We start from the raw sequence: 15961 nt of genomic DNA, 5'->3' as shown, positions 1-15961 counted from the left end.
AGTCTTCTGCACTGCAGAAGCTATTTTCCATTATAGTTTTGCATGCCAGCTATTCCACACTGCTGCAACAAAGCATGTGATTACCTATTTTTGTATCTATATCTATCAGCATTTCTAGAATCATAGAATCATCACAGTACCTATTTACCCTTGTTGGTGCAGTAAGTTAATAGAGATAGGAAGCAGGAAGTGATGAGTGTATTTTGTTCCAAAAGAAGATGTTAAACAAATATTTTAACGCGTAGATGAGGGAAGAACCAAGCTGAGACTCCCTGGGATAAATGGAGCCTCCAGCTATGGAGATCCTAACCAATATGCTAAAAGGCCTGTAACCCTCCTCTTTCCCTGCCTGTCAAAAATCTAATCTGATCCAATCAATCAAACATATTACAATTGTAGAGAATAAGGACTTTGGATAGTGAGGCCTTGGCTACACTGGCATTTTACAGCGCTGTAACTTTCTCACTCAGGGGTGTGAAAAAACACCCTCCTGAGTGCAGCAAGTTACAGCGCTGTAAAGCGCCAGTGTAAACAGTGCTCCAGCGCTGGGAGCGCGACTCCTAGCGCTGTAAGCTAATCCCCTCAGGGAGGTGGAGTACCTGCAGCGCTGAGAGCTCTCTCCCAGCGCTGGGACCGTGACCACACCTGCACTCCAAAACACTGCTGCGGGTGCGCTTCCGCGGCAGTGCTTTGGAGTTTTGAATGTAGCCAAGCCCTGAGTAAGTTAAAAATGCTGGGGTTAAAAAGCTTTTGTGGCTACATTAGCTTTGAATATAAGGCACTCACAGATGAATTTCTTCACATTGCCTTAGGGACTAAAATAGTCTAAGGGCTTGTCTATACCTGAAAATAAATCCAGAATAAGGTTGGGTGTGATTTTAAAGCAGTTTAACTATTCCTGACTAATTTGGTGTGCAGACACTTTTATTCTGGGATCAGTATGCCTTACTCCAAATTAGCTTAAAACATTTCCTAAGTGGAATAGTTAATCAGGAATACCTATTCTGGAATAAATCCCAACACAGACAATGCCTAGTGCTCCCTAATCACCACTTCTTCAGTCTCACTATTTTATTAGAGGTGTAAACCCCAGGGTAGGGCTCAGTTAAAGTCTATTTGCAGATTTTATCTGCTCTCAATAGCTACCATTGAAGTGGGTTTGTATTAGAGATGCACTGCTAATACTAGTTCAGTCCCAGAAGCTCTAAACGGACAGCTGGCTCTTACAAGCATTTTATCAATCTCTCTATTAGGCTAGTACACACACTGGTAAAAATTCCTGCAGCAGCCAGTACACAATTACACTGGAGCTTCCAATGTCACTAATGGGGTGGAGATGCACAGGTGTTTGCAACGGTGGGAAAGTTTTGAAAAGCTTGCGGCTATTCACAAAGAGTCTGTACCTCTCATCACCATGAGTCAATCACAGCAGTTGTGAAACAGTGGAAAAACAGGGTTAATACAATCAAGCACCACAAGGATCTTACGTCTCCTAGCAGTCCTCCGCTTCAGCCTGTAAGTCTCTTTGCCGCTGCACAGGCGGTAGATAAAGGAGCCAAGCTGCTCCATGTCATTGACATGCTCTGTAACGATCATCTCCTCTTGGATTATGTATGTCTGAGGCAGGTACGTCCCTTTCTGAAATTACATTTTTTTCCAAAAATTAAATAAAATCAATTTGATAATCCAATCTGAACTCCTGCTGCCTGATTTTTAGCGGATTAATATTATTGTTTTTTGTAATAAAGATAATGGGCTCGCCAATTGATCTGATCAGATCTTGTCCCAGGACAGAGTTTTGCAAGGACCCTCAGTATGTATGACAAGGACACTGAGAACAAAATACAGCCTTAAAGACTTTAACTGACTGTCAAGGTTTCTTTCCCCACTCCGAACTTATGGGTACAAATGTGGGGACCTGCATGAACACTTCAAGCCTAATTACTGGCTTAGATCTGGTATACACTGCCACCACCCAGAATTCCAGTGTCTGGGACACTCTCTGTTCCCCCAAAACTTCGTCTCTTCCCTGGATTGCCTTGAGGGACTTCACCAATTCCCTGGTGAACACAAATCCAAACCCCTTGGATCTTAAAACAAGCAGAAATTTACCATCCCCCTCCTTTCCCCCACCAATCCCTGGTGAGTCCAGATCCAATCCCCTTGGATCTTAACACAAGGAAAAATCAATCAGGTTCTTAAAAAGAAAGCTTTTAATTAAAGAAAGAAAAGGTAAAAATTATCTCTGTAAAATCAGGATGGAAAATGCTTTACAGGGTAATCAGATTCCTATAGACCAGAGAGCCTCCCCCCCCCCCAGCCTTAGGTTCCAAAGTTACAGCAAACAGATGTAAAATCCTTCCAGCAAAAAGAAACATTTACAAGTGGAGAAAACAAACATAAGACTAACACGCCTTGCCTGGCTAATTACTTACAAGTTTGAAACATGAGAGACTGATTAAGAAAGATTTGGAGAGCCTGGATTGATGTCCCATCCCTCTCAGTCCCGAGAGCGAACAACAACAACAACAAAAAAGACAAACAAAGACTTCCCTCCACCAAGATTTGAAACTATCTTGTCCCCCTATTGGTCCTCTGGTCAGGTGTCAGCCAGGTTCACTGAGCTTCTTAACCCTTACAGGTAAAAGAGATATTAACCCTTAACCATCTGTTTATGACACTGACATAAATGGAATAGTAATCAAATGGAAAACAAATCAACCAGAATGAAAAAGCAAATAGTATTGTTCTAGAGGTACGTGGTATTATTTATTATATAAACTTCCAAGATTAACATAGTCACACCCTTCCTTAATTACCAGGTGGTAAGAAACAAAAACCTTGCCTCTGGCAGTCCAGGTTCCTCAGTTCTCAAGTGGAAGATGAAAAACTCAGAAGAAGTGAAAGAGCTAGAAAGCTACAGAAAAAACCAAGAAAACCTAACCTAAAACTAACAACTCAACATGGTGGCTTGCCCCTCTTATAGAGCCTGAGCACTCTGTGCCCCCGTTTCCATGTCCAAACTTAATTTCCTCACCCACATAATATTGAGGGGCACTTAATCCATAAAATGGCATATTCATATATATTAATGACAATTAGTTCCTTCTCACATCTGTTATTTCTAGCCTGAACCAGGTTGTGGTGGTTATTTCCATGTTCTTTGAGGTGGACCTCTTAAGTGCAATTGGCAGGTCACTTATCTAAGCTAAAGGTCACAAATGTATGTATGCTAACCTGATTTAGCTCATACAGGATGTGGCATGTATGTTCCTTGCATTACTGCCAAAAATACCCTAATGCAAAGCTATACATCTATTATAATAAAACAAACAACAAACCCATACAAAAGGATATAATAAAGCTACATCCCCTTTCAGGAAAACAAACAGAACTGCCTCTTCATAGCTCATCAGAAAGAGCTCTCTTTTTTGAAATCGATGTATCAAAATATTTTAGGTTTGAAGCTCCATTTGCTGGGATTTTATACATCCCATCCACCCAATAGTTGTTCCCACTTCATTGTGGGAAACTGACCAAAAACATCAGAAATCAGATGGTTTATGTTTAGGGTATACACAAGGATCAGGGGTGCAAAGTGAACGGAAGGCTATAAATAAGTGTGTGTTGGGGCCGGAGGGGGGTTATGATAAATACTGGTATCATTAAAATATTAGGATATAGAATCTTAAGCTATTATTCAAGAAAAAATTAGGGCATAATTGCCCCCAAGCCTCAAACTAGATCAAGGCCTATATTTTAAATTCATTTTCAAAGGTCAAAAAGAAACACTGCTCAGACACTGAGCACACCTCAAAAGCTTGATTGGCCTTCCATGTTTCTTCCCACTTCTTGATTTCTTTAGAATATCCAGGATTACTGTATCTATTTCCTGGCCTGATGGCTTTAGATAGTGACCATTTCAAATCATTTCTGACAGCTCATCCCATACACACCATCTTTATAAATTGCACTTTGCGGATAATGGTACGCCTTCAAACTCCTAGAAAGGAGAAGGATCCATCTAGTATCTATCAATTTTTCTTCACAACAGTCATAGTGAAAAATCATACATGTGTTTGTATATATTTTTAGAGACAGCCGTGATATCGTATTGAGGAATGATCAGGTATTTGTGTGAGAGCTATATTGGCAATATAAGGGATCAAGAGGAAAATTTGCTTGGGAGCTTCAGAACACAGACTCAAAGTTAACTGTGCCTTTATTTGAAGACTAATTTTTCATTCATGGTGACCTTTCACTTAAGTCCTTCATTCAGTCTACATTAACTCTTCTTAAATCCTCTGCTCGCCATCAACCCTTACTTCTACAAACCTGACAGAGGCCAATTTAAATGTGGTCAGAAAAAAATCAAGCAGTGATAGTGAGTTTTCAGATCCTAGGCTTTAATTACCACTGGCCAAAACACTGGTTATCTCCTTAGAGAATGAATGAGAAACAGGTCATCTTAACACAGTGCTGTGCTGCTGGACTGGCACAATTTACTGGATCAATAAAACTCTCTTGCAATACTGCAGTATCAGTCATTTAGTGGAAGTTCTTAAATGCTAACATAACAGTTCTATAAAAGTTAGGTTATTGATTCACCTGCATTAGAGGAAGAGAAAGGGACTGCATGACAGGTTCAATTACTGGCACAACTATCATGTTAGTATACAAGGATGGAGAGCAGAATTCCTCTTGTCCCCAATGTGTGGGAAAGAGACAGCCAATCTAGTTTCTTCAGTCTTTAGATTTAGTTATTTGTGGGAGCTAAAACAATTGAGCACCATTGTTCCTCAATCCTAGGACTTAAGTATGAGGCCATGACATTGTTACCCATTTCTTTTCAAAGAGCTGCTTATAAGAGAAAAGACAAAGACAGTTTTAAGCATCTTGCTGTAGGAAAAACAGAACATCAGGAGATGTAGCTATTCTGAAGCTTTCAATATGGAACCACTTGGACTGACAGGTTCTTTGTTGGTTCATCTAGATTGATCACTGCAGCATGGCCGGGGTACTTTGCCACAGACATTTCAGTTCCCCTCCTCTAACTATAGGAGGGTTCTGAGATTTTCTCTCTCTCTCAATCTACACAAACTGACCTGGAGAGACAAACAGAGAGGACACAATGATAATTTCATCTCTTTGCCCATTCAATCCTAGCCTATCCTGTGAGGCAGCCAATTAGTGCCTTTTTGTTGACTGATTTTCATGCACACATTAGTCTAGGAACCATACTGGGACCCCCAAACTTGTTTCACAGAGATCCAAAACAGTCATCAGATAAGTTTTGGTCAATGATGACTTCAGCTGGACTCAAATCAGCAGACCAGATGTAAAAGGCCGTCCGCCCCAGGACCAACCTGAGTCATCCAGTTCCCTCAGTAAGGATTTTGAAAAAAAGAGAGAGAGCTTCCTGGATGGGAGGGGCTGTTCCAACATTTATCAATCCAATAGGTCACCAAGACAGGTGCTCACCCAAAAGGGAAGGGTTTAAAGCTGGGCAAACCTAGGTCTATACTTAAAACACATGTAGGGCATCATTTTAAAGATACACGTGCAAATGCCCATACAAGCCAAGCATCTATCCGAGCAAATGACTGATTATTCGGCTAAAACAGAGTTTCACACACAAATATCCGATTTGCACATAGTTTCATTCACATCTTGAATGTCAGACCTTTAATCTTATGTAAGAAAAAGCATGTTACTGCCTCTGTAATTTAGCTATATGTAATGTAATTTGGCATTTTCGTTGACTAGATTTAATACTAGCTTTTCTGTTTCTCTATTGTTTTGTAATGCAGTCAACAATCCTGGGTCCTCCTTTTCCTTAGACTCTTATCAACATACGTAAGCTTGTCTTTTCTAGTTTTTTTCTACCCTTGGGACTGGTTACATTTAGTGATAAGAGAATATAATAGGGAAACAAACTAAACTGTCCTCGAAACCTGCTACAATTATATAATCCATAAAGGGTATCAGAGCATTTCCTCTCTGCTCTTAAAAGATACAAACCTAAGTAGGGGGAGATAAAAATAATCTTATACAAATTTATACATGCCTGAGTTACCACACTGTTTGCAAAAAAATAAGGTTTCAGTTAAACTCTGAAACCGTAACTGTACACAGAAATATAGTCATATCCGACGCCTGTTTTCACAAATACAGCAGTTTCTTTTCAAGGGAAAATTCTAATTGACGCACAAGAGCTAACGCAACATAAGTCTATTAAAAAAAAGCATACCTTCATGTTAGCCAGTAATTCCCAGAGATTGCGAGGTGGCATTACAATAGTGGTGTTCAGTTCAATGACATAGCATTTATCCAGGGCTATGTCATGATAGGCAGTCAACCCCTAGATCCAAAACAGAGAGATCTTTCTGATTAGTCCAAAGGGAGAGTGAACTAAAAATTACAAAACCTTACAAAATGGGGTGGAGTAGTGGCATCATCCACCAATAGAATCCATTAAAGACTAAATTGATACTATTTAACAACAAAAACAAAAAACCACCCACTTACCACAATGATCCCCTTTGGGGCAAAGCCCCAGATTCAAGTTATCTAGAAAAATGTTACTTAAAATAGACATTAAGTTTTTGCCTCTCTATATATCCTATCTGTCCACAGCCCTGACAATCCCTTACTACGCTTCCCTTCTATAACATCCAGCAATAAAGCCCTTACGCACATGCGTAGCTTTAAACACGTGCTTATACCTACCCCTGTTCAGCAATGCACTTGAGCATTCACCAATAAAGAGCACAGAAGCTTGGTTCAGGTATACAACAAACATAATAAAGTTAGGCAACACTAGCTCCTGTGGGGTTTACTAAAATGGTATCTTCCATGCCATCAAAAAGCACCTTATCTCCATGTGCAGTTACTATTTCTTTAAAGCTTCAGCAAAAAGTGCAGCAAACCAATGAGGCAGAAAAGAAATTTCCAGCTTCTTCTTCTTAAGGCAGAATTTAAGTGCATGAATATGTTGGTGAAGAGGGGGGTCGAGGTGGGTAGCAGTAGGATACTATGGACTACACAACCTCAGATAAGTGTTATGTGTAGAAAAAAAACAGATGTCAATGTCATTATGTTCCTCTGGACACTTACAGATCAGATCCTCAAGCTATGGTAAAGCAAAGCTCTAATGACATCAATGGACCTACAGTGATTTACACCCACTGAGGATCTGGCCCTTTATCCCTTGAGTTGTTCAGGAAGTTGCTCCTTGAATTAAGTCACCATTTAGGTAGAGGGGAATTAAAACAAACTTGCCACACACTGCCAACACACTCAGCCATGAAAACAGTAACAATGTGAGTTTTAGGAAGGGCAACAGTCCCTCTCATTGTAACAGTCACCAGAAGGAAGCTGAAGATACAATACGAAGAAAGGATGGCAAAGGGGAATTGAGGATGTATTGTTACTGTAAAATGGTTATTTTGAACCCTGCAAAACTAAGAATTCTGTGAAGAAAACTCAGCATAATGCACCACAAGGATGCGCTATTACACACACTAGTGGAATGCAGGTGAGTGAGAGAGCAGCCTGGGTTTAAACCAAGTCATTAAACTTCAGATATTTGACATCACTGCTTGTGCAGCTACCATACCACCTGCTGCATTAGCTATTTGAGCAGTAATTACATAAAAACATGAATATCAGAGGGACTCATTGATCCCAGACCATTCCTAAGCCTGACTTCTCCCATTACTCCACAGAACATCTCTCTATTTGGTCTCTCTCTACACTGTGGTTTGATCTACATACTCAAGCAGGGAACAGCTGAACCAAACACTTTCAAAGAGTTAGCCTTATATACTGTATGTGGAAGGTTAGTGAACTGGATCATTACTGAATTTATGGGATTTAGAGAGACCCCATCTGTACAATCTAGTCATCTGACTCGTTTAACAGCGGTGGCTTTGCACAGCCTTATGTGAGATATAGATTCAATGACCAGTTATGCGTTACCTGTGCTGCTGGGGTTGGGAGTAAAGCAGAAGCGACTAACTTAAACCTCAAGAAAGAGGCTATGCAATGCAACACTTGACAGGAACCTCTGGTCAATTATGAACTGATGCCAATGGACTTGAAGGATTCCTGCCCAGTAACACTCAGCTGAAAAGATGGTGGTTGCGACAGTTCCTTCAGCAGGTAAAGCAATGGAAATATTGGGGGTTCTTAGAACTCCAACAGAACCTGGAGGCACTTAGACAAGAATCCAGGGTGTGCAGCTCCTATGAATATGGTCACGATGCTATACTTAAGTCTTAAAGGTGCATTCAGAAACCAAAGCTGAGTTATGCACTCAAACTCATAACATCAAAAGTAAAAATATGAAAGATAATAAATTACTTTGAGCACCAAATTAGGCCATGGAACTCAGTGCTCAGGACATTGAACTAAACAGCTTGGGACATTTCACATAAGGTCATACGTGGGAACAATATCACTTCTCGTTCTTCAGGGCATAACATGATTACCAGCAGATGATTAGGAACATCAATGATCAGGAACAAATTTCCTGCATGGTTTAGTATTACACACTTAGGTGATTAATATTTTCTGTGCCTTCCTCTAAACTCCTGACATTTCCCACAGTCAGAGGAAGGAGTCTGGTGGATGATTAGTCAGTGCTGGTATGGCAGCTCTCATGTTTTAACAATACTAACGAAAAACCATTGCCTACAGAAATTCCTCACCCGCTGGAAATCGTGGATTATATCTGCAGGGTCACTCCCCCCAAACTGGGGCACTGGGATGTTGATCTGCTCATAGTTCTCCTCAATGTAAATCTTCACATCCTCATGCAACTCCAACTGCCCCTTAAATGGTGAGTAGAAAGAGTCTTCGAAGAGGACTCCACAGTGGAACACGCTCTCCCGGGGAAGCTGTGGAAACTAGAACAAAGTGGAGATGGAACATACACAAAACCCATTATAAATCTCATCAAGAAACAATGCTTTGCATGGCACTGAAGGAGGACACAAAGAAACACCACTAAGCTTGTTTCAGAGAACATGTCTTTGAGAACATTTAGAAACAAATCTGTCAATGTGTTTTATTAGTCGGGTCACTGAAGTGCAAAAACACCCCTCATTAGTAGCTGTTTTCTAGTCCTATAGAAGCACCAGAGCCCTCCCACCCATCATACAAACCCAAATGGAACAGTTTACAGCAGGGTTATCTTCCTCCATAGAACATAAGCAGAGAGGTTCAATCTAACTGGACTTGCAGTTTGCACACTGCAATGCACCAAAACCATTAGGAATTTTCAACTTCACTGTAGACATGGTTTCACTCTACCTCAATTCATTACAAACAGGCACCACTGGACCCCGTTTGTTCATTAACCCATCGCATATAAAAACAAAAGAAGGATAAAAGGATGTCTGATCACCATGAACAGATGGGTAAACTGCAACCACCTGAGACATTGCATACACAGCCTTGATGCCAGGAAGCACCACTGTCAGTGTTCAATGGGCTTCTCTCTGTTATTGGATATAAACTATCCTTTGCTTTTGCATGCAGCCAGGGGCGGCTTCAGGCACCAACATGCCAAGCGCTCGCCCGGGGTGGCAAGCCGGGGGGGTGGGGGGGAGTAAGGGGGGCGCTCTGCTGGTCGCCGCAAGGGCGGCAGGCAGGTTGCCTTCGGCAGCATGCCTGCGGAGGGTCCGCTGGTCCCGCAGCTTCGGCGGACCTCCCGCAGGCGTGCCGCAGAATCCGCGGGACCGGGGACCTCTCGCAGGGAAGCCACCGAAAGCAGCCTGCCTGCCGTGCTTGGGGCAGCAAAATACCTAGAGCCACCCCTGCATGCAGCACACAATGAAGATGTCCAACGTAAAGCCTTGAATGGATCATCTTACACTTAGTGCTATTCAGCAAGCAGATCACCTCCTTTTGTTCAGATGTTGTCCATCACCCAGTCAATGGTCAGCTTAAATGTTATGTGACATCAGGCTTTTGGAAACCAATCCTGACGTAAAAATAACCCCAGCAACTGTGTCTATGGGTAAGATGTGAAAAAATGGTCAGAAATTTGTCACGGGGTTTAAAGCTCACTTATAAAGACAGGTGGAAACAACTTATTTGTATACCTGAAAATGAAGATTAAACATTAATTTTGCAGCAAGGAAATGTATTGAGCAAGGGAGCATACAGAAGACTAAATTGCTGAGTGGATAAAAGCTGGACACACAGATGCTGCAGTCCTCAGAGAATTAATTTGGTAATAGCTGTTCAATAGACAGCAGGCCTCATCACAAAGCCCTTATACAGCTATGACTGGATGTATTTTTGGCTAGAAATTCAGCTAGCAAGAAAGCTATGCACACTGCCTCTTAAAATGAGGGCAAGGGATTTTTCTTTTTTAAACAAAGTATGTGAATTCAATGCTAATGAAAATGGTTGGGGGAGGAGAAGTCCTCTTTTCTGCTTCAGCACAAGCACAGAATGTCCCACAAGAGCTCCATCAATGCACTTCAGTCTGGAGTCTTTGAACAGAAACCATCAATCACACACAGATCTGGCTTCTTATTTTATATGGACAACTTAGATTGTGACCTGAATGGGGATCTGAACGGGGATCTGAACCTGGGTCTGGGGCACTAATCTACTGCAATTTCCCCTCACCCTGCCTTGTCGGGCTTCTAACCCTTATCCAGCCATTGCTGTCTCCTGAGCAATCACCTCTGTCCTTTCTTCCATGTCACATGCTATGTGTGGTCTGACCCACCTAAATTATCCACAAGGCTCTACTCCCTCAACTTTTAAGATCTCCTTCTCAAAATCCCACTTTGAATATGCTACCTACAATGACTAGATGATTTGTACAGAAAAATCCCTTTGTTGTTCCTCTTCCCTGACTTCCATTTACTTGTCTGTCTCATTCATTGACTGTGACTCCTCAGGGCAGGGGCCATCCCTTCCTGTATATTTGGAAAGTACTTAGTACATCAGGGCACTACCACCAAGCAGCAACAACTGGCCACCAATGGGGTAAAAATTTTCAAGTCAAGATTGAAAGAGCTGGCAGATTTTGCCCTAGAACTGTAAACTGTAAATAAGCTACATTCCCTCCTTCCCCAAAGCAACTGAATTAGGATGGTGTGCTGGGTGGGCCAACCAGAAAAGTCAGCAAACGCTATATTTTACAAGTCACATTTTCAACAAAAGAATATGATTAATTCATCATCCTCAAACATTTCTATGGAATCATTAGATAATACTACTTATTTGCCACAATATAGAAGAGCTGAACATTCAAGAAGTTTCAGAAAGAATCCAGCTTTCATATTAAATAGAATTATATTGGGAAGCTGTGTCGCCAAGTGGATAGAGCAGTCAACTGAGACTCCAGAAGTCTGAGTTCTAATCCAAGCTCTGTCACTACCCTGCTGAGAGACCTTGACCAAGTCATTTCACATGTCTGTCCCTGGTTCCCTTGTCTATTTAGATTTAAGCTCTTTGAGGCAGGCACTGTCTCTCTCATTATGTATCTATAAAGTGCATGGCACAATGGGGTCCCTAGGCATTACTGTAATATAAATAATACACCAATCTCTTTCTAGAGTTGAGGGCAATCTGACCTACATAACAGAAAACTCCTCCCCCCTAGCCCCACCCTCAGATGCATTTTTAAAGGGGCCCTCACGTGTATATTCTTTGAAGTGTATTGAACAGCTGCTGTTTAACTGCTGTGCACTTAGACTAGGAAGGAGGCACCTAACAGAAGGCACTCAATTCACCTAACTCCTGCAGGCTTCATGGAAAACCCACACTGATTTTCCAATAGCATTTCCTATTGTGCTTTAATAGTAGTATTTACTATGTGTACTGCAGCAGGGCCAGAAACCCGAGTCCCATTGTGCTAGGTGCTGTACATACAGAAAGTGTCTCTTAAGATCTGTGTTCTTTCCAACCCCTTCTATTCCTTCCTAGCAAAAAACACTTTAAAAATGGTTTATGACTAAGACCAGTAAACTTATGTTTGTGACATAGGAGTGACAGGATATTTACATATACCCTGGAAAAACAAAAGGCTTCTGGACCGTGTATTCCTGCTATTCCGTATACAGGCCAGATTGTATAGAGCCATGCTTATTTTGTGTCCACCCAAGTAAGTGCATTTGTAAGTGTGAACGCACACACACAGCCCAACAGGAATCAGCAAAAGCCACGTGCATTTGCATATAAGCCCAGACTAGCTTCATATATTTGCCTATGCATCTACTTTGCACATGCGCAATCATATGCAGACAAATGCACGTGAATCTACTTGCTGGAAATCAGTCTCAATTTTGAATGTAATCTTAAAGCAACTTCATGTATAAAAGACATGTACTGCTCCTGCTGTGTGTGTACTGAATGATACAATGGGCTATATCAAATGTAACTGCTAATCACAAGACAGAGATATGGATAGCTTAAGCAAAGCCAGTTATATTGTGACATAGTACAGAAAAATCAAAGAGAAATTGTGTTAATGTTTTATGCTACAAGAAAAAGTTCTGTTGGTTTTGAAAAGTTTTCATGTACTCTTCAAAGCAGGGACTGTCTCTTATTGTGTGTTTGTGTAGTGCCCAGTGCAATGGGGCCCTGATCTAGGCTGGGACAGATAGGTGCTACCACAAAAAAGTTTGTTTGTTTTAAATAAATGAGGCAGGTGTTGTGGCTGCTTAAATGTATTTGGGGAAGAAGGCAGGAGAACTGGAATTTTCAGATTGTATAGTACCTGGGTAATGAAGAAATATCTGTAGACATACATGGATGCAAAAACAAGGCCCAGGAGCAAAACAATGAGGCCCACAGTCAAGTAGCATAACCCACTGAGAGACAACCTCCTTGTTTGCACTGGGGGAGACTGCTCCTCCTCCTGTGAAAAGAAAGAACAAAAACATTAGTCAGATGATGTAGGAGGCTATCGGAAGAGCAACAACATGTTGTTTAAAGCCCACGCATGGTAATATGAAGCACAGCTAATAAATGCAGATCAGGGTCTTTCAAGGTAATCTCACATGGGTATCCTGGGAACCTTATGTGACAATATCATTCCAGTAGGGATGACAAGGGCACATTTCATACTGTTTCCTATATATTTGTACACATGTACACACACATTATTCTCAGCAAGCTAGACAGATTTCTAGGGATTCACCTTTTTTATTATTTGTGACAAGTCTCAACAACAAAGCAAACAGGAAAATTATATAAAAGACGGTTACTCACCTTTGTAACTGTTGTTCTTCGAGATGTGTTGCTCACATCCATTCCAGGTAGGTGTGCGCGCCGCGCGTGCACGTTCGTCGGAAACTTTTTTTACCCTAGCAACTCCAGTGGGCCGGCAGGTCGCCCCCTGGAGTGGCGCCGCCATGGCGCCCAATATATATCCCTGCCGGCCCGCCCGCTCCTCAGTTCCTTCTTGCCGGCTACTCCGACAGTGGGGAAGGAGGGCGGGTGTGGAATGGATGTGAGCAACACATCTCGAAGAACAACAGTTACAAAGGTGAGTAACCGTCTTTTCTTCTTCGAGTGATTGCTCACATCCATTCCAGTTAGGTGACTCCCAAGCCATACCTAGGCGGTGGGGTCGGAGTGAGAAGTCGCGGCACGGAGCACTGCAGTTCCGAAGGCCGCATCCTCCCTCGACTGCTGGACCAGGGCGTAGTGGGAAGCAAAGGTGTGGACCGATGACCAGGTCGCTGCCCGACAGATTTCCTGGATGGGCACGCGGGCGAGGAAAGCCAGCGACGACGCCTGCGCCCTGGTAGAATACGCAGTCACACGGCCCGTAGGGACATGGGCCAAGTCATAACAGGTCCTGATACAGGACGTAACCCAAGAGGATACCCTCTGGGAGGAGATAGGAAGCCCTTTCATACGATCTGCTACCGCCACGAAAAGCTGGGGGGATTTTTGGAAGGGCTTAGTCCTCTCTATGTAGAACGCGAGAGCCCTACGGACATCCAGCGAGTGGAGCTGCTGCTCCCTGCCTGAGGAGTGAGGTTTTGGGAAAAAAACCGGAAGGAAAATCTCTTGGTTGACGTGGAAGGCTGAGACCACCTTGGGCAGAAAAGCAGGGTGTGGTCTCAGCTGCACCTTGTCCTTGTGGAAGACCGTATATGGGGGGTCTACCACAAGAGCTCGGAGCTCCGACACCCGTCTAGCTGAGGTGATAGCCACTAGAAAGGCAGTTTTCCAAGAGAGGTAGAGCAGGGAGCAAGTAGCTAACGGCTCAAAGGGGGGCCCCATGAGCCGGGACAACACCAGGTTAAGATCCCAGGTTGGAGCAGGGGGACGGACGTTAGGGAATAAACGTTCCAGCCCTTTCAGGAATCTCGACACCGTCGGGTGAGAAAAAACGGAGCGACCGTCCGCACCTGGGTGAAAGGTGGAGATAGCTGCTAGGTGGACTCGCAACGACGATAAGGCCAGACCTTGCCCTTTGAGGGACCAAACGTAGTCTAAGATTTCGGTTATCGAAACTTCCATAGGGCGGAGATTTCTCTCTACGCACCAACAGGAGAAGCGCTTCCATTTCGCCGAATATGTGGCTCTTGTGGACGGTTTCCTGCTGCTCAAGAGCACCTCTCTCACAGGCGTGGAGCAGCGCAGCTCGGAACCAGTCAGCCACGCAGGAGCCACGCCGCTAGGTGCAGCGACTGCAGGTCTGGGTGACAGAGGGTCCCGTGGTCCTGGGTAATCAGGTCCGGATGAAGGGGCAGGGGAACTGGGTCGGCTATGGCCAAGTCCAGCAGCATGGTGTACCAGTGCTGCCTGGGCCATGCCGGGGCCACCATGATCACGAGAGCCCTGTCTCTGCGCACCTTCAGGAGGACCTTGTGGACCAGAGGGAACGGGGGAAACGCATAGTACAGGTGGGTCGACCACTGGATGAGGAAGGCATCCGCTATCGACCCCGGCTCCCTGCCCTGAAAGGAGCAGAACGCTTGGCACTTCCTGTTCCCCTTGGACGCAAAGAGGTCCACCCGGGGATAACCCCACCTCCGGAAAATGGAGAGAGCGACGTCCGGGCGAAGGGACCACTCGTGTGACAGGAAGGATCTGCTCAATCGATCCGCCAGCGTGTTCCGTACTCCAGGGAGGAAGGAAGCCCTGAGGTGAATGGAGTGGGCTACGCAAAAGTCCCAGAGTCGTATCGCCTCGTGGCACAGGGAGGAGGACCTGGTGCCGCCCTGCTTGTTGATATAGTACATGGTCGTCGTGTTGTCCGTGAACACGGCGACACAACGACCCTGAAGCTGATGACAGAACGCTTGACAAGCAAGGCGGACCGCTCTCAACTCCCGCATGTTGATGTGTAGCCCCACCTCCTCCTGGGACCACAGGCCCTGTGTCCACAGGGCCCCTAGGTGGGCCCCCCAGCCTAGATCTGAGGCATCCGTTGTCAGGGATACCGAGGGCTGAGAGGGGTGGAAGGGAAGACCCGCACATAATACGGACTGGTCTAACCACCAGCCGAGAGAATCTAAGACCTTCTGGGGGATTGTGACTAACATGTCTAACGGTTGCCTTGCCGGCCTGTAGTGACTGATAAGCCACAGCTGGAGAGGCCTCATGTGGAGCCGAGCGTAGTCGGTCACAAAGGTGCACGCCGCCATGTGGCCTAACAGGGTTAGACATGTCCTCACTGACGTCAATGGGGCTGACCGCAAACGTTGAACGATCGCCGCCATGGTCTGAAACCGTTGCAGAGGCAGGGAGGCCCTGCCCACAGTGGCGTCCAGGACGGCCCCGATAAATTCCACCTTCTGCGTGGGCCTCAGGGTGGACTTGTCTGTGTTTATCAAGAGGCCCAGACTTGCAAACATGCCGGTGATCACGCGGACATGGCTGTTGACTTGCTGTTCCGACGTGCCCCGAATCAACCAGTCGTCCAGATAAGGGAACACGTGGACACGGTTGCGCCGAAGATGCGCCACGACAACTG

At 44.2% G+C, this 15961-nt stretch overlaps 1 protein-coding gene across 3 annotated transcripts in view; it reads right to left on the bottom strand.

Annotated features, from left to right (window-relative positions):
- The window catches only part of ITM2C (integral membrane protein 2C), a 57556-nt gene that overhangs the window by 3592 nt on the left and 38003 nt on the right, over nucleotides 1–15961 (bottom strand). The window contains exons 2-5 of one of the 3 annotated variants that reach the window (XM_030576022.1): nucleotides 12746–12886; nucleotides 8712–8900; nucleotides 6251–6361; nucleotides 1488–1638 (exon numbers count right to left, since the gene is read on the bottom strand). In XM_030576022.1, coding sequence (XP_030431882.1) covers nucleotides 1488–1638; nucleotides 6251–6361; nucleotides 8712–8900; nucleotides 12746–12886 — 592 coding nt within the window. Of the gene's footprint in view, nucleotides 1–1487; nucleotides 1639–6250; nucleotides 6362–8711; nucleotides 8910–12745; nucleotides 12887–15961 lie in introns of all 3 variants that reach the window. The other 2 variants (XM_030576021.1, XM_030576023.1) reach the window with 2 other exon arrangements.

Source organism: Gopherus evgoodei, chromosome 9 (assembly GCF_007399415.2).
Source record: "Gopherus evgoodei ecotype Sinaloan lineage chromosome 9, rGopEvg1_v1.p, whole genome shotgun sequence".
Classification (NCBI taxonomy): Eukaryota; Metazoa; Chordata; order Testudines; family Testudinidae; genus Gopherus; species Gopherus evgoodei.
This window is presented reverse-complemented; position numbering and strand designations above follow the sequence as displayed.